The following is a 25,003-nucleotide window of genomic DNA, read 5'->3' as shown; positions in this document are numbered from 1 at the left end:
TATCACGCTAGATGTACAGAGAAGCCATAGAAATTCATAAGCTCGACAAGAATTTTAATAGAAAATTTGAAGAAAAAGGATTTAAATTAGACTAATCGTGGGCAATAGTGCTCAGTAAACCAAACGACGCTAACTCTTACCCAGTACACGTTCCATAGCATGTGGCGGAGCGACTCCGAAATCTTAGACAACAATCTGATGACGTCACGGACCGACCGTTGCGTCGATACATTTAAACAGTTCGGATTGGTGAGCTAACGTCTCTAGCAATGGAAGACGAAAGTTTGGGCAGAGATTTATGCCTTGGACCACGGCCTTACGGCCATAAAACAAGTATCAGTAGTTTTCTTCTGGATACTGGTAAGGACGAGCACCCCTGCGTGACCATGTAATGACGCGTTGCGAGGAAGCTGGCACGAGCTGTGTCGGGGCTGTGGACTCGCGGCGTTGAATTCAGGTTAGGAATGGGAAAAACTGACCGATTTAAACTGATATCGGAATTTTAATTCGTAATTTTTTTCTTTTTGAATAAACCTTTTTTAAAGAACTAGTTATGTTTGTTCTTAAAATATGCTTTGTCTTGAAATATTGCGTCAGTACAGAGAAGGGAAGAAGAGATCAATAATATTTCGATTAAAATGCAGACAGAAACTGGCAACGAACACATGGCATAAAAGGCTACAGCACTTCTGGGACAATGGTGTACCTCGTACCATATTATGTGCCGTATTAGATTGTATGTGTGTATCTGCAGTGTGCAAGACTTGTCCAGTGTAGTCTATATGGTAATTTTTTCACTGTCGACGTCGGACGTCAGTCTATTACAAAATTGGTACAATCCCTAGGATGGAAGTGTTTTACGAATGCGGTATTAATGAGGCATAATGCTCCATATTCTTTAACAGACTAAATACAGCAGGAGCTACAACAAACTTCTGTATAGTATTAGAAGAAATAGAGACTATCCGATCTGCCGGCTGTTTCTACATAACTCGCCTTTACCTGCTTGTAGCCCATTAAAGCAGACAACACGCAAAATAGCGTTCTTGAACCGCAGTTTTCACCCTTCATCATTGACTATTCGTAGTGTCCAAATGGTAGTGTGATCTCGTATTAGAACATGATTTTTGGGCTGATTTTCAAGCAATGAGAATCAGTATTAGTCAAGTTCTTACCGCTCTTTGAGAAAAGTATCGAAAGGTGGATGGGCTAAGTGCAAAATCTTTCTATTTTTTCCTAATTGAAAGAAAGTCCGAGTGGCAATACAACAGCTTCTTTGTAAACCTAACGGCGACCAAATAACTGTCCGTTGCGATTTATAATTACTATTTAACTGAGCCTCTTCTGCAGTTCCAAACAAAATACAATTTTGTGGATTTGACTCCACCTAACTCCCTGGAGCAAGAACTAAACCATCAGATGACTAACACTCGAAGAAAGCTCTTTTCCAACGCAGAATCCTACTTCTCGACATTCCGCTGGCGTCACCAATGGCACGTCGACGAGAACTAAAGGCCAGTTTCTCATTCAAATGAGCGAAATATAGGCAAAGTATGGAAATTTTTTTGAAACAGTGAAAAGACGTACAAAGGATCTGTTTGTGGATTATGATTTCTCATACTCTGAACTTTATTTTAGATTTCCAGTTAAAAATGGTGCACGTAATTGCGGTTTCATCAGGGCCCTGCGAGTTTGAAATACGCAGACTACGTGCAGTGTAGCCCCTAAGAAGTTATCTGAAATCTAAAATGGATAAAGTCAATCAATGCTACATTACATTTATGGGAGATTGTAACTAACCACAATGAGATAACCTTAAATTTAACGATATGGTGCTAACTCGACTTTGATTTCGATTCTGGAGATTTTTTCACTGTTTATGGCTTTACAAAAAAAAAAAAAAAAAAAAAGTTAAAACTAACAGATTTCATATAAGAGGGTTGGTACTTAAATAGTGGCAACTATTTATTCACAACCGATACAAAAGAGGAACATGTTTGCACCTGTTACTGTTCTTCAGAGTAGTCACCAGCGTTGTGTAGAACCCGTTGTCAGTGATGTGGAAGGCGTAGTATACCGTTAGCAGAGCCTGTTCCGTTCATGATGCCAATGCAGCTGTCTACTGCCTGCCGAATCTCTGGAACAGTTCTGAAGCGAATGCCACGAAGCCAAAACTGAAACACCAGGCCAACGAATGGCGTCATTGTGGGTTGCCTTGAAAGTCGAAAGTGCGTCAGAGCCCCAATATGTTGAAAGTTTTGGTGATTCTCTTGTACGACTGTGATGCTCTTATCCTAACGCATTAAGTTCCTCCACGGCAGACCGTCAATGCACAGTATTACTGTTCGTTTTTCGAGGATCACCTGCGACCAGCTTTGCGAAAGAACCGGCGACACTTTCTGCGCAACCCACCCATCATTTTGCACGAAAATGCATGGGCGCATACAGTTCAAGCTGTGGCTGCTCTGTTCAGTCGATGGGACTGGGAAGTACTGTACCGTCCACCATACTCCCGGAATTTAAATCCTTGACAAGGACTTTGATTTGATTCCGAAGATGAAGGAACCATCTCGTGACATTCGCTTCAGAACTGTTGCAGAGATTCGACAGTCGGTAGACCGCTCCATTCGCACCATCAATAGAACAGGCTCTGCTAACGGTATACTACGCCTTCCACAACACTGGCAACGGGTTCTGGACAACGCTGGTGACTACTTTGAAAGACAGTAACAGGTGCAAACATGTAAATCTTTTGTATCCGTTGTGAATAAGTAGTTACCAATATTTAAGTTTCAACCCTCGTATTACAGGTATAAGCTCCCAAAAGAAGTAGAAGTTAATGGGTGGAACCGTTTTTTTATTCTATGCCTCACACAGTTCTGAAAAATCGTTTTGGATCGCCACACTGTGTACCGTGATTCGTCACTCCATACAATGTTTTTACACTATTCGGACGTCCAATGTTTACTCTTCTTACACCAAGCGAGGCGTCGTTTGATATTTATCGGCGTGATGTGTGGATTATGAGCGGCCGCTCGGCCATGAAATCCAAGTTTTCTCACCTTTCGCCTAACTGTCATAGTACTGATACAGTTTGGAATTCCTGTGTGATGGTCGGGATATATGTCTGCCTATTGCACATTACGAGCTTCTTCAACGGTCGCCGGCCTCTGTCAGTGAACAGGCGAGGTCAGCCTGTGCATTTTTGTGCCGTACGTGACCTTTTACGTTTCCACTTCAGTATTACATCGGAAACAGTGGACCTAGGGATGTTTAGGAGTGTGGAAATCGCGCCTACAGACATGTGACACAAGTGACACCCGCTCACCTGATCACGTTCGAAGTCCGTGAGTTCCTCGGAGCGCTCCATTCTGCTCCCTTACGATGTCTAATGACTACTGAGGTCGCTGATGTGGAGTATCTGGCAATAGGAGGTGAAGAACACTCAGTATTGTAGAACACTCAGTATAATGTCGTTTATTGAAACTGAACTACACTTCTCGAACCATCACTATATACACACAAAACAAATAACTTGTAGAGCTTAGGTGAGGTCCGTCGTAGCTGGTCCTAGCTCGGCGAGGAACTGGCTGTACTGCTGCTGCGCTGGCCTTATAAAGCCGGCGGAGGCCGGCGGAGTACTCCAACTTTCCGTGTATCTGTGAGGCGACCTCTGCAGAAAAAGGTTCGCATTAGTCTCTAGGAAGTTCTGTTGTTTTGAAAAATTGTTTTCCTCTTGTTTGCGCCTGCAAGTGCTTGTGTATGTTATATGCTACACAGGGGTGTCTCGAGTGTAGTCTGCCTAGCAGGGGCCGTTTGTGGCAGACGTTAACAGGAGGCAGCACAGTGCGCAATATGAAAAACGTATGTTTTTGGGGTGTCCGGTTACTTTTGATCACATAGTGAACCTGACCTATCTGGAGGGGTGACTGCTATGGACCGTGTGAACGTTGCTTCCGTGACTCGCTTGTTACAGCTGTCGTGTGTGTTGCGGCTGGCGCCCGTGGGCACCACAGCACTAAGTTTTCTTTTACTTCCTCCTTAATTTAATATTTTGAATCTCCGTATCTGGAGACCGAGGTCGCAGTAATTTTTCAATCTCTATTCGATTTCTACGTTTATTAAGGAAATAATAGGAATAAAAAGACCATTAATCTGTTAGTGGAGACACCGGTAGTTTTGAGCTGTTTTGACAGACCGGTTACGCTGCAGTTGAAAAAAAAGAAAAAAGCGGTGTAACGGAAGACCGGTTGGTCCGGCTTCGCCCGCCTTCCGTGATGCAGGTGCGGAACGGCGTGTTTGTCGGCAGGGTCGCTGGCGGCGCTGCGCGAGCTGCGCCTGGCTGGCTGCGGGCTGAGGGCGCTGCCGGAGCAGCTGTCGCTGCCCGCCGGCCTGCAGCTGCTGGACCTGTCGCGGAACGGCCTGGAGCAGCTGCCGCCGCCGCTGCCGCCCGCGCTGCGCAGCCTGCTGCTGCACCACAACCAGCTGACCGCCACCCTGCGGATCACGCTGCACGCGGCCGCGCCGCCGCTGCTGCTCGTCGACCTGGCCGACAACCTCATCGACCAGCCGGTCGACGTGCTGCGCGGCGACAAGTGAGTCACTCGCCCAGGGTTTCCAGATGAGGATTCCCTGATTTTAAGATTAAATAACGTGAAACACAATGTTTAGGCAGAAAGCTGTGATGTGTCGACAGAAGTGCCGACACAGTGTGGTTTGAGGAGACCGAAATACACGCTATAAGCTCACGCAGCATGGCGTGAGGTCTGAAACAGGATACGTAATGAATGCTATAAAGAAAAGTACGTAGCAGTTTCAGACAATATACTGCTAATGGCGCCTTGCTAGGTCGTAGCCATTGACTTAGCTGAAGGCTATTCTATCTGCTCTGCAAATGAGCGAGGCTTCGTCAGTGTGCATCGCTAGCTACGTCGTCAGTACAACTGGGGCGAGTGCTAGTACGTCTCTCTAGACCTGCCGTGTGGTGGCGCTCGGTCTGCTATCACTGAAAGTAGCGACACGCGGGTCCGACATGTACTAATGGACCGCGGCCGATTTAAAGCTACCACCTAGCAAGTGTGGTGTCTGGCGGTGACACCACAAGCTGTAAGACTTTTATATGCAAGTTTCGAGGTAATAAATAAAAAACCTGCTAACCTGTGGGGCTGTAATCTCTTTACACACAATCCATGAAAAAGGTCTAAAACAATAAAAAAAAGAGACGCATCACGGAAGAATTAGCCGATCTGGACAGAAATCGGTTTATGTGTTATACATGTACAGATAAACACATAACTACAATCTCGAAAAATTGGTTGATTTATTCAAGACATAGAGAACAAATTGAGCAAACCAATAACTCGTAGATCCCCCTCTCGCCCTTATGCAAGCACTTATTCGCTTTGGCACTGATTAACAGAGTTCTTGGACGACTCCTGAGGTATCTCGTGCCAAATTCTGACAACAGGCGCGTTAGATCCTGAAAATCCCGATGTGCTTGCTAAAAACCGAAGTCGTAAATTCGTGCGGTGCAAATGACTGGGAACCCGCAAAAGGAAGGTTCAGCCACCTAATTAGAATCGTTTTCCTTGTCCTTCGCGCCAAAGGCACCATTCCTTCGCGAAGTATGAGAATAGCATGTTAAGTGTAGGTAATGTCATGAGTGTGTGTGTAGTGTAGTGTAATGCAGATGGAGTCGACTCACTCAAAGGCAGAAGTGCTGTATAGACGACAGGTGCACAAACAAAAGATACAGCCACTAGATGGCTTTTGCAATACACTTCTTTTTCAAAAACTGTAAGAAAACAAAGCACACACACACACACACACACTCAAATGCATACGCCTGTGCTCAGTCGACTGTCAGCTCATATCTGGCCCATAGTGAGTGTACTGAAGTGAGATGGAGTATGAGGTCGGGTGGGATGAGGATGGAGTGAAGTGGAACGCAGGGAGAGGGTTGGTGGAAAGTGCCTAGTGGCTCGTGGGAGAGTGAGGAGCCATCTCTGGACTAGTTAGGAGTACAGGTGCAGGGACCAGACGGCAGATGGCTGCACAAATGATTTCACAGACTAGGGAATGAGATAACAGCACACAACTATGTGATGTAGGAACACAAATTGGGCCTGGGTACTCCTCGGGGCACGAGATGGTGTATGCACACACACACACACACACACACACACACACACACACACACACACACACACACACTATTGGGTGAGGGATTGGGGGGAGGGAGTTAGTTACCTTTGATGTAGTCCAGGAAGGTTACAGGGGCAAACAATGTGCTGTAAGAATAGCTCCCATCTGTGCAACTCAGAAAAGCTGATGGTAGTGGGAGAGATCCAGATTGCACAGATTGTGAAGCAGCTATTGAAATCCCACATGTTGTGCTCTGCTACATGTTGTGCCATTGGGTGGTCCTCATTGTGTTTGGTAACAGTTTGGCGGTGGCTATTCATTCTAGTTGAGATCTCGTTGGCTGTGATAGCAACATAAAACGCTGTGCAGTGGTTGTAGCTCTGCTTTCACAGGTGGCCTGGCCTCTGATGGGGTAGGATAAGCCTCTCACAGGACTGGAGTGGATCATGCTGGGTCAGTGTATTGGGCAGGCCTTGCAAATGCATATTCCTCAGGGGTATCAGCCCTATGGCAAGGAACTGGGGGATGGAGTGGTATGCACATGCCTGACTTCCTACATTGTGCTCAGTCGACTACCAGCTCTTTCCTGGTCCACGGTAAGTGTACGGGAGTGAGGTGAGGGTGTGGGGAATGGTGTAGTGAGGGATGGCGAGGGGTAGGAGGCAGGGAGAGGGTCGGCGGAAGCGTCTAGCGGCTCGTGGAAGAGTGATGGGTGCAGGTCGAGGTGGCAGGTGGCAGACGGCTGGAAACGCAATTACAGTACAGATAACAGCACACAACTAACTGCTGTGGAGACACAAATTTGGCAGGGTTACTGCGGCAGGGGATGGTGTACACATACGCACAAACACACCCTCACACATACACTACTGGCCATTAAAATTGCTACACCACGAAGAAGTGCAGATGATAAACGGGTATTCATTGGACAAATATATTGTACTAGAACTGACTTGTGATTACACTTTCACGCAATTTGAGTGTACAGATCCTGAGAAATCAGTACCCAGAACAACCACCTCTGGCCGTAATAACGGCCTTGATACGCCTGGGCATTGAGCCAAACAGAGCTCGGATGGCGTGTACAGGTACAGCTGCCCATGGAGCTTCAAACGACACCACAGTATATCGAGAGTAGTGACTGGCGTATTGTGACGAGCTAGTTGCTCGGCCACCATTGACCAGACGTTTTCGATTGGTGAGAGATCTGGAGAATGCACTGGCCAGGGCAGCAGTCGAACATTTTCTGTATCCACAAAGGCCCGTGTAGGACCTGGAACATGCGGTCGTGCATTATCCTGCTGAAATGTAGGGTTTCGCAGGGATCGAATGAAGGGTAGAGCCACGGATCGTAACACATCTGAAATGTAACGTCCACTGTTCAAAGTGCCGTCAATGCGAACAAGAGGTGACCGAGACGTGCAACCAATGGCACCCCGTACCATCACGCCGGGTGTTACGCCAGTATGGCGATGACGAATACACGCTTCCAATGTGCGTTCGCGACGATGTTGCCAAACACGGATGCGGCTATCATGATGATGTAAACAGAACCTGGATTCATCCGAAAAAAATTACGTTTTGCCATTCGTGCACCCAGGTTCGTCGCTGAGTACACCATCGCAGGCGCTCCTGTCTGTGATGCAGCGTCAAGGGTAACCGCAGCCATGGTCTCCGAGATGATAGTCCATGCTGCTGCAAACGTTGTCGAACTGTTCGTGCAGATGATTGTTGTCTTGCAAACGTCCCCATCTGTTGACTCAGGTGTCTAGACGTGGCTGCACGATCCGTTACAGCCATGTGGATAAGATGCCTGTCATCTCGACTGCTTGTGATACGAGGCCGTTGGGATCCAGCACGGCGTTCCGTATTACCCTCGTGAACCGATTCCATATTCTGCTAACAGTCATTGTATCTCGACCAACGCGAGCAGCAATGTCGCGATACGATAAACCGCAATCGCGATGGGCTAAATTCGACCTTTATCAAAGTCGGAAACGTGATGGTACGCATTTCTCCTCCTTACACGAGGCATCACAACAACGTTTCACCAGGCAACGCCGGTCAACTGCTGTTTGTGTATGAGAAATCGATTGGGATCTTTCCTCATGTCAGCATGTTGTAGGTGTCGCCACCGGCTCCAATCTTGTGTGAATGCTCTGAAATGCTAATCATTTGCATATCACAGCATCTTCTTCCTGTCCGTTAAATTTCGCGTCTGTAGCACGTTATCTTCGTGATGTAGCACTTTTAATGGCCAGTAGTGTACTATTGGTCGGGGGGTAGGGGGCATTGAGTTACCTTAGGTTTAGGCCAGGAAGGTTACAAAAGCGAAGCATGTCGTCTGGGGTAGCGCAGAACAGTGATTCATCACTGAGCATAGTGTGACTCCTTTAACCCATAGTTCATGCTTCCTAGTCTTGATACCACTCCAAAATCAGCCTCTTATGGCGTGTTGTTAACGGTACCCTGTGGATTACTCGTTCTCCTATGATAAATGGAGATGTGAAAGGGTTGCACTGTGCTTGGTGCACGATACAGCGATCTTCCCTTCTGGTGGCATGACATGTTTGACTGGTATCCTGATGACAAGAATGTCAGCCCTCATATTCCCATACGATCTAATATCAGGCCACTATCACATCCCACAATGCTCCATAAAATTACATTGCGCGATTCGACCAGCCAGGAGAACGGAGACCCACAATGAGGCCCCTTTACAAGTCCGCTAGGTGCTGATAACGCTACACACATACACGGCATCCCCTTGTCCTTCAAAGTAACCACTCAACATCTGACACTATTCACGCCCCTTATATACCCTACCAGGTCCGGTAACAACAGTACACATGGATAACGCCAATGCAGTTTGGTGGCCGTTTTAACTGTCACAAAAAATTGCATCTCCAGTCATTTGCATACCTGTAGATAGCGTGTATGTGTACGAAGTGTTTTTGACATTTGACCATGTCTTCCAGGTCCTTTTCTTATCTTTTCTGGCAGCGTAACTTATCCACAAAAGGAATGCCTGATAAAGCATTTGTTCGGCCGATTCTTGAGTGTTGTTTATCAGTCTGAGTCCCAAACCAAGCTGGATTAATAGAGAAAAATAGGGAATATCCAAAGAAGATGGGCGAGTTTCGCCACGGAATCGTTTACTCTGAGCGAGACAGTTATGCAAATGCCCAGCAAAGTACAGTGGCTGACGTTATAAAAGACACGTAATGCATCACGGACAGGTTTGCTATTGCGATTCCGAGAGATCACGTTGCAGCAACAGTCAGGCAACATTTTAATTCTTCCCACTGTGCCTAGGTATACCATCAGATAAATTAGAGCTCATACAGAGCTTCAGCGACGGTCATTCTTCCCATGCTCCATCCGTGAATGGAATATGAAAGGATAAAAAAATACTGCTACCAGATGTACTCACCACAGCTACCCTACCAGGTGTACACCCTGGAAACAAACCGTACAGTGACTTGCGTACAGCTGTAGATGTACTTGAATGTTACCTCTGCATGAGAAATTAATTTTCTGCTGAACTTCTCAGGAACTGCCGCCTTACCATTGGTGAGGAGGTTTGTGCACTCTGCTATCACCCAGAGAGCTCTTCTAGCGGGAGCTTAAGCTCCTGGCAGGGTCACCAAAGCCAGACAGGTCTCTTGGGCAGCAGTCAGACGAAGGGCAGTCCAACATAGGGGGCAGGGAGCAGGGGGGGGGCGGAGGGAGGGCGCTTCTAGGTGTAGAGAAGTCAACTCTCCTAGAGGAGACAACCTTCATGAAAAGGAGGGAAGGACACCCTACAAAACTCCCCAATCGGTTGTGTCATGTGACGGTTCAGTGACACCAAGCCATGTGTACAGAGGACAGAGGGAGCCCTGGTGTTTCTTTTCATGGCCTATCCCGGGTTCTGCAACTGTATTTCACTTTCGAGCGAAAGTAGCAGTCACAGCATGTACAACGTCTTCGTCTTTACGCCATGTACTGGGAAAACTTTATTTGTTCACATATAATAACAGAAATCATATTGCCTTCTATGTTAATTGATTTACCTTCACTATGAGTCAAAGTGCCACAGAAGCTTTCGCAGTATCCTTCCGTGCTGTAAGGCCACACAGTGCAATATGGTTGGCGAAAAATATTTATTGCAACATCGTGATTTTGAAATATCGCCACGTTTAGAAACTACAGTCCTCTCTACACATGACTTGAGATCACTGACCCCTCACATGACACAACTGATGGGAGCCGTGCCATGTGAAACGATGCACTTAAGGAGACAGACGTACACAACCTGCTTACATTAGGTCATCAGCGTCATCTACATCAATGATTGGGCGTTTTGGTCCGCTCTGTCTCCTTAAAAACTAGTCAAGCCATCTCTTTATTCGTCTTCCTAAGGATCTTTTTGCCTCTTGGATTGTATTGTTTCAAGGCTTTGGAAATTATTGCATGATGGTCTATATGTTCTTTCTATCTTAACTGATATTTATTATGCTAACTATGTTTTGCATATTCAGTGAATCTCGGATGTAACCATTTCTGTTTTTGCCTGTCGAAGTATTTCCAGCCACGTACCTATAGAAATTCATTTTACATGCTTCTATTCTTTTTTCGTCTATCTTCTTAGGAGTCCAGTTTTGTAATCCAGCCGTAACCTTACATTACTTTAGTAATCTCTGTGGACTTTGTTTCCCAACGTTCTGCGTATTTAACTGGGTATATCTGAGCTATATTCCAGTCTTCAGGTATATAGTACTTTGCCAGCACATATTAATGAACTCAAGTATTCTTATTTTTTCAATATTTTGTGCAGATTTTAGCACGCATTTTAGCAACTACAGTTTGTAATATCCATGTCTGTATGTATGTCTGAGCGTTGCTCTGTGCTCACTCTGTAGCCAAAAAACCATATTTGGATTTGAGTAGTTCTAGAAAAAATTGTATAAATACCAGTTTGTCAATCGGGAAATCTCTCTCGAGCCTTTACAGAAGCTGAAATATTTATATGGTACCTGCCTTCTCAGGAAGCTGTCTTAGTATTCTTTGCCCATGTTTGTTTCATGCAGTCTGATGACGTCGCCGTTGAGTGCCCCTAAACAACACACACTTGTTTCATGCACGACAATGTAGCTAGCTGCCCACTATCCAGCATTGCTTTGTGTTTGTGGCCATTAGATTGGTGGGTGTGGATGCCTATGCAGGATTGTGTCCCTTTGTGTTTGCTGAAGGAGCTGTTGATGCAGTTGTCTTGCGACTGCATGTCCTCTTTTGTGTTTATGTCCAGCTGTCTGGTAAGGAAGATATTGGTGCAGATGTCTGGTTACTAACTGACACTCCTTTGAGTTTGTTCTCGACAGTCTGGTGAAGGAGTTGTTGACATAGTTCTGTGGTCATTTTCGGCACACGTTTGTGTTTGTGCCCGGCAGTCTGTTGAAGAAGCTGTTTTTGCAGTCCTGTGGTCACTGACTGCACTACTTTGTTTTTTGTGCACAGCAGACTGGCGAAGGAGCTGTTGATGAATTTCTCTGGTCCGTGCCTGGTGCCCCTTTGTATTTGTGGCCAGCAGTCTGTCAAAGGAGCTGTTGATACAATTGTCTAGTCAATAGCAATTGCTGCTCTGTGTCTGTGCCCGGCAGTCTGGCAGAGAAGCTGTTGACGCAGTGCCCTGGTCAATATCTTGTGCTGCTTTGTGTGTTTGCGCCCACCAGGCTGGCGGAGGAGCCGTGGACAGAGTGGCTCAACCTGAGCTGGAACCAGCTACAGACGCTGCCCCGCTCAGATGCAAGACGCCTCCAGCGGTCTGCCTCGTATGCCGTAGTCCTGCACGACAACCCCTGGGATTGCTACGTGTGCGAGACGGCACCTCTCAAGGAATGGATCCTACAGCCTGAGGTACGTTGCGCAAGCCACCGTCCTCTTTCCTTCTTTTGACGATGTTGAGTGGAATACTCTCACTCAAATTCTAAAGGTGGCAGGGGTAAAATACAGGGAGCGAAAGGCAATTTACAATTTGTACAGAAACCAGATGGCAGTTATAAGAGTCGAGGGATATGAAAGGGAAGCAGTGGTTGGGAAGGGAGTGAGACGGGGTTGTAGCCTCTCCCCGATGCTATTCAACCTGTATGTTGAGCAAGCAGGAAAGGAAACAAAAGAAAAGTTAGGAGTAGGTATTAAAATCCATGGAGAAGAAATAAAAACTTTGAGGTTCGCCGATGACATTATAATTCTGTCAGACACAGCAAAGGACTTGGAAGAGCAGTTGAAGGGAATGGACAGTGTCTTGAAAGGAGGGTACAAGATGAACATCAACAATAGCAAAATGAGGATAATGGAATGTAGTCGAATTAAGTCGGGTGACGCTGAGGGAATTAGATTCGGAAATGAAATACTTAAAGCAGTAAAGGAGTATTGTTATTTGGGGAGCAAAATAATTGATGATGGTCGAAATAGAGAGGATATGAAATGTAGATTGGCAATGGTAAGGAAAGCGTTTCTGAAGAAGAAACGTTTTTTAACATCGAGTATAGATTTAAATGACAGGAAGTCGTTTCTGAAAGTATTTGTATGGAGTGTAGCCATGTATGGAAGTGAAACATGGATGATAAATAGTTTGGTCAATAAGAAAATAGAAACTTTCGAAATGTGGTGCTACAGAAGAATGCTGAAGTTTCGATGGGTAGATCACATAACTAATGAGGAGGTACTGAATAGAATTGGGGAGAAGAGGACCTTGTGGCACAACATGACTAGAAGAAGGGATCGGTTGGTAGGATATCTTCTGAGGCATCAAGGGATCACCAATTTAGTATGGCTCTGAGCACTATGGGACTCAACTGCTGTGGTCATAAGTCCCCTAGAACTTAGAACTACTTAAACCTAACTAACCTAAGGACATCACACACATCCATGCCCGAGGCAGGATTCGAACCTGCGACCGTAGCGGTCGTGCGGTTCCAGACTGTAGCGCCTTTAACCGCTCGGCCACTCCGGCCGGCACCAATTTAGTATTGGAGGGCAGCGTGGAGGGTAAAAATCGTAGAGGGAGACCGAGAGATGAATACACTAAGCAGATTCAGAAGGGCAGTAGGTACTGGGAGATGAAGAAGCTTGCACAGGATAGAGTAACATGGAGAGCTGCATCAAACCAGTCTCAGGCCTGAAAACCACAACAAGAACAATATGTGAACCAGTCTTCGGCTGTCACCTTATCATAAGGTATAAAGATAAGTATGTGATGCAGTGAAATTTTGGTAGATCAAAGATTTTAAACCAGTGCATCTACAGGGTATCTCAATTTTCAGAGACGAAAAATAATGTTAGGAATAAAACAAGAGGGGTTATTTCAGTGTGAATGCGCTGTAAGATTACTTAACTAAGATAAAATATGTGACACATTAACTAATGAAGTGTAGACAAACTACAACGGTTGTACATATAAGAAAATAATTCAACAATAAACTTCGGTGACGTGTTCCAAAGATGTCGCTGAACAAAATATGCCTGTCTTTAATAGTTCCTCAGTTTCAAACTGAGAAGATGTAATAGTGATATTAAGCAACTCGGGAAAGCAGCGTTTATTACACAAAGTAAATTTTTTTAACATATCGAAAGAACTTATAGGAACTGAAATAAATGAAAATGAGGCATGTGAGTAAGAGCGGTAATTTACAACATAGCCTGGACAGTATTATGAGTAGGCTAGTATCTGTAGTTAGAAGTGGCGAGTAATGGAACTCTATCTGGACACTCAGTACTAAGCTTCGGTTGATGGACATGTGCTTAGTAATTTTCATTATTTCAATATAATTCATCTTCCTTCCTTTCTGAATGTGATTGTAGCCTTCTTTAAGCAGGTGATTTGCAAAAGTAGTGTTTTCTTTTCTAAGTTTACAACTTCTCCGATGTTACTTCAAGTGGGTACATATTGCCCTGCCAGATTGGCCTGTTGCCACAGTTACAAGTAATTTTGTAGCTGCCACTATTTTCCAAAGCTGGAGTGCTGTCTTTAGCATTGGGCAAAAAGTGTCCAACAGCGTTGTGATTTTGCTTTCCTGTATTTAAGCTTTCTGGCTATATCCAATGATATCTTAGTGTTTTGTTAGACCCCCCCTTGGCCCTTACAGCAGCCTTCACTTCAATCAATTTTCTAATGGTACTGATGTCAGTCTCATGGTGCCACGCTTTCACAGTCACCTCCAACAGGCTTCTTCTTCTGAACCCCTTTCCCAACCAGTCAGCGCAAATTCTCAATTTGATTAAGGTTTGGCGAATTTCCAGACCATGGAATGTTCTCTGTTACCCAATTCAGTCAGGACAGAACGAATCTGAAATTATATATCTGGGCAATATGTAACAGCAGAATCCTCTAAAGTTGTATTACAAAGATAAAATAACCGAAACTTAACTTTTTGATGCACGGCGTAGAACCACATCTTGTTTGAAAATCAGAAAAAGCACCACATGCAGTGACCATCAAAGGGTGCCGAATCATAACTTCGTACTGATCACGGTTCATTGTTCCCTGAACGATGTAAACCCTCCTAAAACCTTGGTATGTCATTGCTCCCCATACCATTACCGACGGAGCATGCGTCATGGTTCGCACAAGGCAGTCAGGTTCCAACCTTTCATTGGGTTCGAGCATGACGAGCTGTAGTCTGTCTTTCACCATGGAAAATTGGCTTTCATCTGAAAATGCCGCATAGTGAACTTGGTAACAAAAAGCTTATTCAAATTCGTTTGCATATTCTATAGGTCCATGTAAATACCATCAGACCTTCGGAAAAATGCCATCCTTGCATCCTCAAAGATACCAAGGGCAAGCAAGTACGAGAACCGTCACATAGTCAATTCAACATCTCATGCATGCAAATTAATAACAATATTGTACAGAAGAAGAAAATAAAACTGAGTTTCCAGATGATGATCAGTTTGGCTTAAGAGAAGGTAAGAGGAGGAGAGAGGCAGATCCGATGTTGAACATCATAATGGAAGCAATACTTCATGAAAATAAAAGCACATTCATTGCATTTGTCGACTTAGAAAAAGTTTTCGCCAGTGTAATCTGTTGCACCAGATTCAAAGAAAAAACACAGTCACTGTAGAACTAAATGTATCTAGTCATCAAAGTAGAATTAAATGTATCTAGTCCATGAAACTCCCAAGTCGTTAATAAAGCTTTTCTTAGGTGACTCTTTGCAGCTAACTCTTTTGAAAAAAATATGTTTGTGCCATCAGCTGTACAATTGTGTATTTATTTTCTGCCGGTTTCAGTTATGACAACCATCGCCAAAGGATGTTATTAATCTCTTCAGATGTTCAATGTAAATTTTCTGTAGTTTGTTTCAGTAGTTATGAAATTCCATTGCGACAGTCTTCAAAATGAATGCTGGAATGGAGCATATCATTTTGAATGTTTCTTGTCCTTCCAGTCTCGTCACAGATGAGGAATTTTCCTATTGGCTGAGGAGTGAAAATGTGACATGTGTTTTCGGGTATTACATTTGGGTGCTGGGGAGGAATCGCAAAGAGAGTCCCGTTGGTTCACTCCAATGGCTTATATATGTGAATGACGTTCCACTTAACATTCAATAAGCAGAACTGGTACTTTTCCCAGACGATACAAGTGTTCCTATACATCACATTGGAGGGAAAGCAACAGAAGATATTTTTAACGATGATTTCAAAGAATTGTTAAGTGGTTCCCTTAATTTTGAGAAAACATGTTATATTCAGTTCTGTACAACAAATGGAGTCATACGAACAACTGATGTAGTGCTAGAACAGAAGTCAGTAAATAGAGAAGAATGCGCCAGATTTTTGTGTGTACATATTGATGAAAACTTGAACTAGAAGAAGCATATTACTGAGCATCTCAAACAATTAAGATCAGCTACTTTTGCTCTTCGTATAATTGCTAGCCTTGGAATGAACCTCTTGAAATATTTTACATACTCCCACTTAATAATGCCTCATGGAATAATTTTCTGGGGTAACACATCTCTTTAAAAAATCGATTGCACCTAAGCTAGCAATAAGAATAATATCTGGTTTCCACCTGCAGTAGTTACGTATGTACCTCTTCAACGAGTTAGGCGTTAAACTGCACCATCACAATACATCTATTCGCTAATGAAATTCGTCATAAATGAGGGGCTGAGAGTACAAGCGGTACAAACTGAGGAAATTAATACGAGTGATAAATGGCTAATTATGTGAGTTACTAACGAAAATCAGATTTTTTGCTAATGATCAGTTAGTCCTGCATTATTTTTTAAAATACTTAAAAATAGCTATACTTCTTGCATATTAGAACTTTTAGAGTAAAACAGGTACTAGTGAGAGAACATTTTATTTACTGTGCTGTATTTTGAAGATTTCCTTGGTACAATACACATGATACATGTACTACAATACATGTTCATTATAAAACAATGATATTAAAATAAAACAATGATATTTATATAAAAACCTGAAAAACGGTATGCAAAAAGCAAATAAAATTAAAATACAGAAACTAAGATGTATTGGCACGGTTCCAACACAAACTAGATGTCATGCACGGCCACTTTCTAACATCCTCTCACAGTCAGTGTCTGTAGTGGTATATCTGGAATAATATTCTTCCTGGGTAACATTCATGATGCTGTACCGTTGTGTTGTTCTTTTTTCTGTCTTCATCGTCTCCTTCTCTGGCTACGTCCCCTTCTTTCTCCACTCTCTCCTCCTACTCCGATGGTAACTGCTGTATGGGGATGGGGATAGGACATGTGTTGTTATGGAACTCATGGTAAAGTGGAGGGGTGTAATTCTTCATTCTCTGAAAATGTTTCCATTTCTCAACTTTCATTGCAAGCTCGTCTTGACGCAAAGAGTGCACAAGTGGTATTGTTTGGGATCCAGTATTGGGCCTCCTAAAATTCGCTTCTATGAACTCAAAATCACGATTTAGTGAAAACCTGAACTTCATTTTTAGAGGATTACCTTTGCAAATTCAGATCCACCTTGTAGTAATCCGTTGTATTTTGTTTCCTTCTGTGTCCTCAGAATTTTTTCTTTCGCATCCATGGCTTTAATTGAAGGAAAGTTTTCTGTTTCCATTTTCACTACAAAAACCTTTCTCTGACCTGCTCCACTAATTCCATCCTGTCTTAGGGGGACAAATACATTTTTGATGTGTTTCTTTGCCTTTTCGGAGAGAAATCTAATTCTCTGTTACATTCCATATAAGTATGTCCAGGTTCAAGGACCATACTATTTTTTGTGTCAGTACGCAGATTTTACATCAAGATGTAGAAGTGGTATTCCAAATTATGGCCTATTTAAACATGTATTAAATATTACTGTAGGTACACTTAAAAGCATACACATTATGCTATTGCTAGACTTTCAGAAAGATACATACGCAAACATTCACTAAATATAGCAGCAGTTTTGTTTCTGTCTGCCATTTCACTTGTACGAGTTTTATTCTGAATGGCAGGCGTTGGCTTAAAGATTAAACTATATCACCACAGAGTGTGGCAATATGCAGGGGAACGCTTACACGTGTCTTACTCAGATATTATCCACGCTTTAGGTTACGAAATGTGCATTTAGATCATTGTATTGGGAAAAGTTACTTGCATCATTTGTAAACTCAGTCCCTCAGGAAAAAATATTGTTGTCTGCACCTAAAATACTAGAGGAAAAGACGACCATCATTGCGCACTATTAAGCTGTCAGTAGCTCAGAAAGGTGTTCAGCATGTAGCAACAAAAAGTTTTGATAATTTCCGTGGAAACGTAATATGTCTTACAAGCAGCAAAGCAAGTTTTAAATCTAACGCAAAGTCAATTCCCCTGGACAACTCCCTTTGTTCTATGGACGAGTTTATACTTAAGAAACTCGTAGCCTGTAAAACAAATTCTAGTTGTTTAGTAGAGTTGCATGAGTACACCAAAAAATTAATCTTCATTAATTTTAAGGCTAAACATCCATACAGATCACATAAACTGACTCGTTCCACACAATTAGTATAAAGGAATCGTTCAAATGATCTATGAAAAATGTGTGTCAGTGAGAGAGTGTGTGAGAGAGAGATAGCGAAAATAGCACTGGAACATTCTGAACCAAACCTGGTCCACATATCAGTTACTATCTGGAAAGTAGCACTGTGCGGGGAGGAACCACCTACCTCCACAGGGATGCGGTAGGGGTGAAAAGATGTTAACATAGTGGCATAAAACAGAAAGGTCTGGATCAGTTTCAACTGTATTTGGTATATACATGTTCATTACTCGTGTAAATGTAAAGTGTGAGTAAGTATCCCTGGGGATGGTGGTGAAGATGAGATGGGGTGACATTCAGAAACGTACTAAAACGGTCTGTTTGTATTTATTTCCTGTATTCTGCTGACTTAGAACACCTTAAGAGTATGAAGTGCAATTTGTCTCTTATATTAGCTTTTCAGTTTATCGAACAGATCGCGAGAATAAGTAATGCAGCGAGCCATTCATTTTGTCTGCGTGTTTCGAGATCATGCCACACGGCCCAAAACCAAAGATAAATTTAACATTCTCTCTGGGTTGGGTGGTGTAAAACAGCAGAAAATCAGACATACATGTGTCAAATATACATGAAGTAAGTGTACGTAGGCGAATCCACAGGTATGAAATTTGTGCAATTTCGTCTTTTTTTAATGTGCAGATGAAGTCGGCCCAAACAAATATTGCTCGTCACTTGTTTCATGCGATGCCCAGTGTCAATGGAAAGCATCAGTTTATTTCCCAATTCAAACAAAATTATTAGTAAAGTTGAATTTTAGGTGCCCATTTTAGAAGAGTCCCACGCAAGTCTAGTGCGATGTTTATTTTTTTCTGGGTCACTTACGGTGGTGAAAAAAAGGAAATGAGCGTATGGCGTCGTTGGCTGGGAGGTCCCTATTTGGGGAAGTTCGGCCGCCAAGTGCAAGTCTTATTTCATTCGACACCACATTGGGCAACTCGCGCGCAGGACATGGGGATGAAATGATGATGAGGACAACACAACACCTAGGCCACGAGCGCAGAAGACCTCCAACACAGCCGGGAATCGAATCCGGGCCCGCTTGCATGGGAGGCGAGCACGTTACCACCCTGCTGAGCAAGCGGACTACGGTGGTAATAATTAGGAATTAGTTGTGGAATATTCTAACTTCAACCTATGTAATATCACGAAATTCCGATAGGTGGGGGCGCTATACGTAGCCTTCAGTATGGCGTCTGTAACGGAGATGCGATCCAAGCAGAGAGCTGTAATTTAGTTAGTATCTTTTGGCAGAAAACCTGAGCATCGCAGATATTCATAGGCGCTTGCAGAATGTCTCTGGAGACCTGGTAGTGAACAACATCACGTTGAGTCGTTGGGAGAAGCGTCTCTCATCAGTGACTCCTGCAATTGAAGAAACGAATTCAGCCTGTTCGTCCCACAGAAGTGCAAACTACCTTCTCCTTCCCCATGACAGCGCAAGGCCTCAAACATACCTGGGCGTCCGACATCCGAGAGGAGCTCACAGAACTTCAGTGGACTGTTCTTCCTCACCCACCCTAAAGCTGGAATCGCCCACCATCCGTCTGTTTGGTCTTATAAAGGTCAGCCTCTTCGAGAAGCAGTATGATGTGCCAAAACATTATGATCACCTGCTCAATAGCTTACTCGTCCGTCTCTGGAACGAAATACGTCACTGATTCTCCGTAACGCGGATCCGACAGTTTGTTCGTAGATTTATGGAGATTTGTGGCATTAGATGTGTACGCACAGTTCTTGTAATTCGCGTAAATAACGAGCCGTTGATTTGCGCCCAATAGCGAACCAGATGGGTCCCACAGGATTTACATCTGGCGAATTTGGTCACGGAGATACCAACATGAATTCACTATAATGCTCCTCAAACCACTGGAGCACGGTTCTGGCTCCGAGACACGGACAATTATCTTTCTGAAAGATGACATCGCCGTCGTGGAAGACATCAAGCACGAAGGGATGCAGGTGGTTCGCAGCTATCAGCATGTCTTCGATTACAGATCGCATGCTAGTGTAGGAGAACGTCCCCCCATAGCATAATACTGTCTTTGCCAGCCTGCGACCGTGGCGCGCCGCACGTTTCAAGTCACCGTTCACGTCGATGACGGTGTTTGTGGAGAAAACCATCAACCTAGTGCAGCAAAAATTTGTTCACCCGAAGAGCCGGCGTGTTTCCATTGATCTGTGGTCGAATGCTGATGGTCCCATGCCGACTGCAATCGTAGTTGACGATGTCGTTGGGTCAACATGTGAACGCGTGGGGGTGGTTTGCTCCGAAGCTCCATGTTGAACAATGTACGATGAACAGTCTGCTCCGAAATACTTGTGAGTGCTCTTTCGGCAGAGATGCCACAGATCACCATCTGTCCTTTTTACAGAGCAAACGAGTCTCCGAACCCCACGTTCTTTGAAGAGTCGTGGACTCCAACCACTTATAGCCTAGCGGTACCTCCTTCTACCTCTTTCCGTAGATGATAACGACAGTATCAAGTGAACATTCGACCAGATTTGGCGTTTTCGAGACACTCGTTCACAGCCTTTCTGTTATAACGATTGCAGTTTGTCAGAGTCGTTTATCTCAATGGATGTCCCCATTTGCAGCCCATATTTTCGCTAGGGTGATCATCCCCCTTCCGTGTGTCTCCTCGTACATACTTCTGTTACAACGTCACGTGCCCGCAACGCCATCAGGTGGCATTCAATGTAGCGGTAGGCAGCGGTCATAATCTTTTGGCTCATCAATCAGTGCATGTTGGTGTGTGTGTGTGTGTGTGTGTGTGTGTGTGTGTGTGTGTGTGTATGCACTCTTGTATTCCACTTGCATCCGATAACAGACTCAACAGATCACTTTTCAGTTAAACAGGTAGCGACGAATACTAGTGAATCATGTCTCCCAGTGTACGGAGACAGCGAGTCCCGAGATGGTGTCATAGTTCCCATCGGCGAGTTTAAAGCTGTATCACAACCACTTCTGGATTTAAATAAACGAGTTAGTGTAGACCTTTCTACTCTCTGCTGAACCACACGTTTATTGTTGCTGAAGTTGAGGAAGGAGGACTTCAGAGCGTTCAGTGTACCACAGGAGGAACGACCCCAGCCCTGCAACGGAGAACTACAACCGTAAAGACGTCCATGTTCCGTGTGAATGAGGTCGGGTGCAACCAAAGTACAACGAACGGTTCTCTCACGGTTGCTTCCATTGCATTTTTGACAATTCGTAAATAAATAAATGTGTTGCTATGGGTCGACTGTGACTTTAACATACACCACTGGCCATTAAAATTGCTATAACAAGAAGAAATGCAGATGAAAAACGGGTATTCATTGGACAAATATATTATACTAGAAGTGACATGTGATTACATTTTCACGCAATTTGGGTGCATAGATCCTGAGAAATCAGCCTCTGGCCGTAATAACGGCCTTGATACGCCTGGCCATTGAGTCAAACAGAGCTTGGATGGCGTGTACAGGTACAGCTGCCAGTGCAACTTCAACACGATACCACAGTTCATCAAGAGTAGTGACTGGTGTATTGCGACGAGGCAGTTGCTAGGCCACCATTGACCACACGTTTTCAATTGGTGAGAGATCTGGAGAATGTGCTGGCCGGTTCAGCAGTCGAACATTTTCTGTATCCAGAAAGGCTCGTACAGGACCTTCAGCATGCCATCGTGCATTATCCTCCTGAAATGTAGGGTTTGGCGGGGATCGAATCACGGGTAGAGCCACGGGTCGTAACACATCTGAAATGTAACGTCCACTGTTCAAAGAGCCGTCAATGCGAACAAGAGGTGACCGAGACATGTAACCAATGGCACCCCATACCATCACGCCCGGTAATACGCCAGTATGGCGATGACGACTACGCGCTTCCGATGTGCATTCACCGCGATGTCGCCAAAAACGGATGCGACCATCATCATGCTGTAAACTGAACCTGGATTCATCCGAAAAAATGACGTTTTCCCATTCGTGCACCCAGGTTCGTCGTCGAGTACACCATCGAAGGCGTTCCTCTCTGTGCTGCAGCGTCAAGGGTAACCGCAGCCATGGTCTCCGAGCTGATAGTCCATGCTGCTGCAAACGTCGTCGAACTGTTCGTGCAGATGGTTGTTGTCTTGCAAACGTGCCCATCTGTTGACTCAGGCATCGAGACGTGGCTGCACGATCCGTTACAGCCATGCGGACAAGATGCCTGTCATCTCGACTGCTAGTGATACGAGGCCGTTGGGATCCAGCACGGCGTTCCGTATTACCCTCCTGAACCCACCGATTTCATATTCTGCTAACAGCCATTGGATCTCGACCAACGCGAGCAGCAATGTCGCGATACGATTAACCGCAATCGCGATAGGCTACAATCCGACCTTTATCAAAGTCCGAGACGTGATGATACGCATTTCTCCTCCTTACACGAGGCATCACAACAACGTTTCACCAGGCAACGCCGGTCAACTACTGTTTGTGTATGAGAAATCGGTTGGAAACTTTCCTCATGTCAGCACGTCGTAGGTGTTGCCACCGGCGCCAACCTCGTGTGAATGCTCTGAAAAGCTAATCATTTGCATATCACAGCATCTTCTTCCTGTCGGTTAAATTTCACATCTGTAGCGCATCATCTTCGTGGTGCAGCAATTTTAATGGCCAATAGTATATCTACAAGAGCGTAGTTTCAGCTCTGCGGAGACGGACTGGTTGCCGTTAATGTAACTTGATCTAACTTTCTTTTGTTATTAGCTTATGTCCGAATGAAATTCCGATCGAGTTGTTTCTCATGTGTCGCATCACACACACACACACACACACTACACACACACACACACACACACACAGACACACACAAGTGCGCTCGCACCGCACTCACATGTGAATGTAACGGTCGTTTCGATGGATTTAGAACTCGTCGCTAACTTCAAATGGTTCAAATGGCTCTGAGCACTATGGGACTTTACTTCTCAGGTCATCAGTCCCCTAGAACTTAGAACTACTTATAACTAACTAACCTAAGGACATCACACACATCCATGCCCAAGGCAGGATTCGAACCTGCGACCGTAGCAGTCGCTCGGTTCCAGACAGTAGCGTCTAGAACCGTATGGCCACTCCGGCCGGCCCTTCTGCTGTCACCTGCAAAATATTTCGAGCTTATTTACATCACTGGCGATAGTTGTGAATGTAGCATAAACGTTTGGTACTCGTTGGTTCGAATTCCGTTGGTAGTAACTTTTTTATGTTTATTTACATTCACTATATATTAACAAACGTAAATGTTAATTAACAAATGTTAAATAATAGTTTTTGTATAAAAAACATCTTACTACTTTAAATGACTAATCGTATGAAAACTCGAGTACCGGTATAGAAAGTGAATTAAAATTTGGCATTAAAATGCGAAACATTAAACAGAACGTAAGATATTTTCTTATTTCTAGAGACTGAACAGTATTATTGTATTTAATTTTATTTTTTTTTTTTTTTTTTTTTTTTTTTTTTTTTTTTTTTTTTGTTTCGCAGTAAGGCATTTCTCATATCTACCCGATTTTAATTCGATTAGTAATTAAAATTAGAGATGTTATTTTCATTAAAAAATTATGATTCATTATTTGCTAACCAGCATTTTAATATTAATACACATGGAATCTGAATGAAAGTGAAATTCTAACCAAGAACTTCACGATTAGTAGTCTTTTACATTATGCACTCAGCTATCAGCCACTAGGTTAATGAACTCCTAGTGTTTTGCAGTGAATCTCCTAATTCTCCAAGGCGACTCTTTTGATATTTTTTTGGGAATTGGGCAATACTGCTTTAGCCTATTGATGGGTAGCCACTGAAATTCAGATCCTGTAAGCCTAAAGAAAATCTGAGAGAGTCAGGACGGGAGGTCTCCAAGTTAATAAAGAAAGCAAAAAATACAAATTGCCCGAAATACACAAAACCATGTTTGGAAACGTGAGTAGGATGGGACCTAACGGAATTCAAAGAAGAAAGTGAATATGATTGCGTAGGCTTCCGCATCCAGAGTCAGTCGACATGAAAATTTTCTGGGTTTGGTACCGCGTCATAATGTAAAAACTACTGCTCCTATAGAAAAACCAACGTTTCGGCCACGATTGCAGCGGCCTTCTTCTGGGTCTAATGTTTCAGGTCATAGTGAAATAAAGGGAATGTCTCAGGCCCTAGCAGTCACGAATTCATGATTATTTTCCTGCACCACGACTAGCCCATATGCCAGAACTTCCTAGCAATCACAAACGCTATAACCTTATTAGATGCGCCATATGTGCTAATAGCTCTAGAGAGACACTTTGCATGGTCGGCTATTGTCTTCTGGTCCCACAATCCGTCACCCTTCAGTTACTACAACAGGACGACCTTAACCCACGCAATTCTCACTTCCCACCTTCCTTTGGAATTGCGGCCTTCAAGTTACGGAATCTCCAGTCACGCATTTCATCGCCTGTGTCTTACACCGACATACATTGGTCATCCAGAACGTAAAGACCACCGACATACTATCGATACAAACTCGTCCAGGCGACCGATCCAGGTGGCGCAGTGGTTAGCACTCTGAACTCGCATTCGGGACGATGGCGGTTCAATCCCGCGTCCGGCCATCCTGATTTAGGTTTTCCGTGATTTCCCTAAATCACTTCAGGTAAATGCCGGGATGGTTCATTTGACAGGGCACGCCCGACTTCCTTCTCCATCCTTCCCTAATCCAATGAGACCGATGTCCTCACTGTTTGGTATCTTCCCCCAAATCAATCCAATCGAATTGTCCAGCCGATAGCAGCGTTACCTCGTG

The 25,003-nt window shown here is 44.1% G+C and overlaps 1 protein-coding gene across 1 annotated transcript in view; it reads left to right on the top strand.

Moving 5' to 3' along the window:
- Window positions 1–25,003, top strand: part of LOC126474803 (toll-like receptor 2) — a 323,566-nt gene that overhangs the window by 183,684 nt on the left and 114,879 nt on the right. Inside the window, exons 7-8 of the mRNA XM_050102274.1 lie at window positions 4,310–4,595; window positions 11,859–12,042. Of these exons, the coding sequence (XP_049958231.1) occupies window positions 4,310–4,595; window positions 11,859–12,042 (470 nt within the window). The remainder of the gene's footprint in view (window positions 1–4,309; window positions 4,596–11,858; window positions 12,043–25,003) is intronic.

The sequence above is a fragment of the Schistocerca serialis genome, chromosome 4 (assembly GCF_023864345.2).
Source record: "Schistocerca serialis cubense isolate TAMUIC-IGC-003099 chromosome 4, iqSchSeri2.2, whole genome shotgun sequence".
Taxonomy (NCBI): domain Eukaryota; kingdom Metazoa; phylum Arthropoda; class Insecta; order Orthoptera; family Acrididae; genus Schistocerca; species Schistocerca serialis.
The sequence above is the reverse complement of the archived record's forward strand: the minus strand, read 5'-3'. Positions and strand labels throughout refer to the sequence as shown.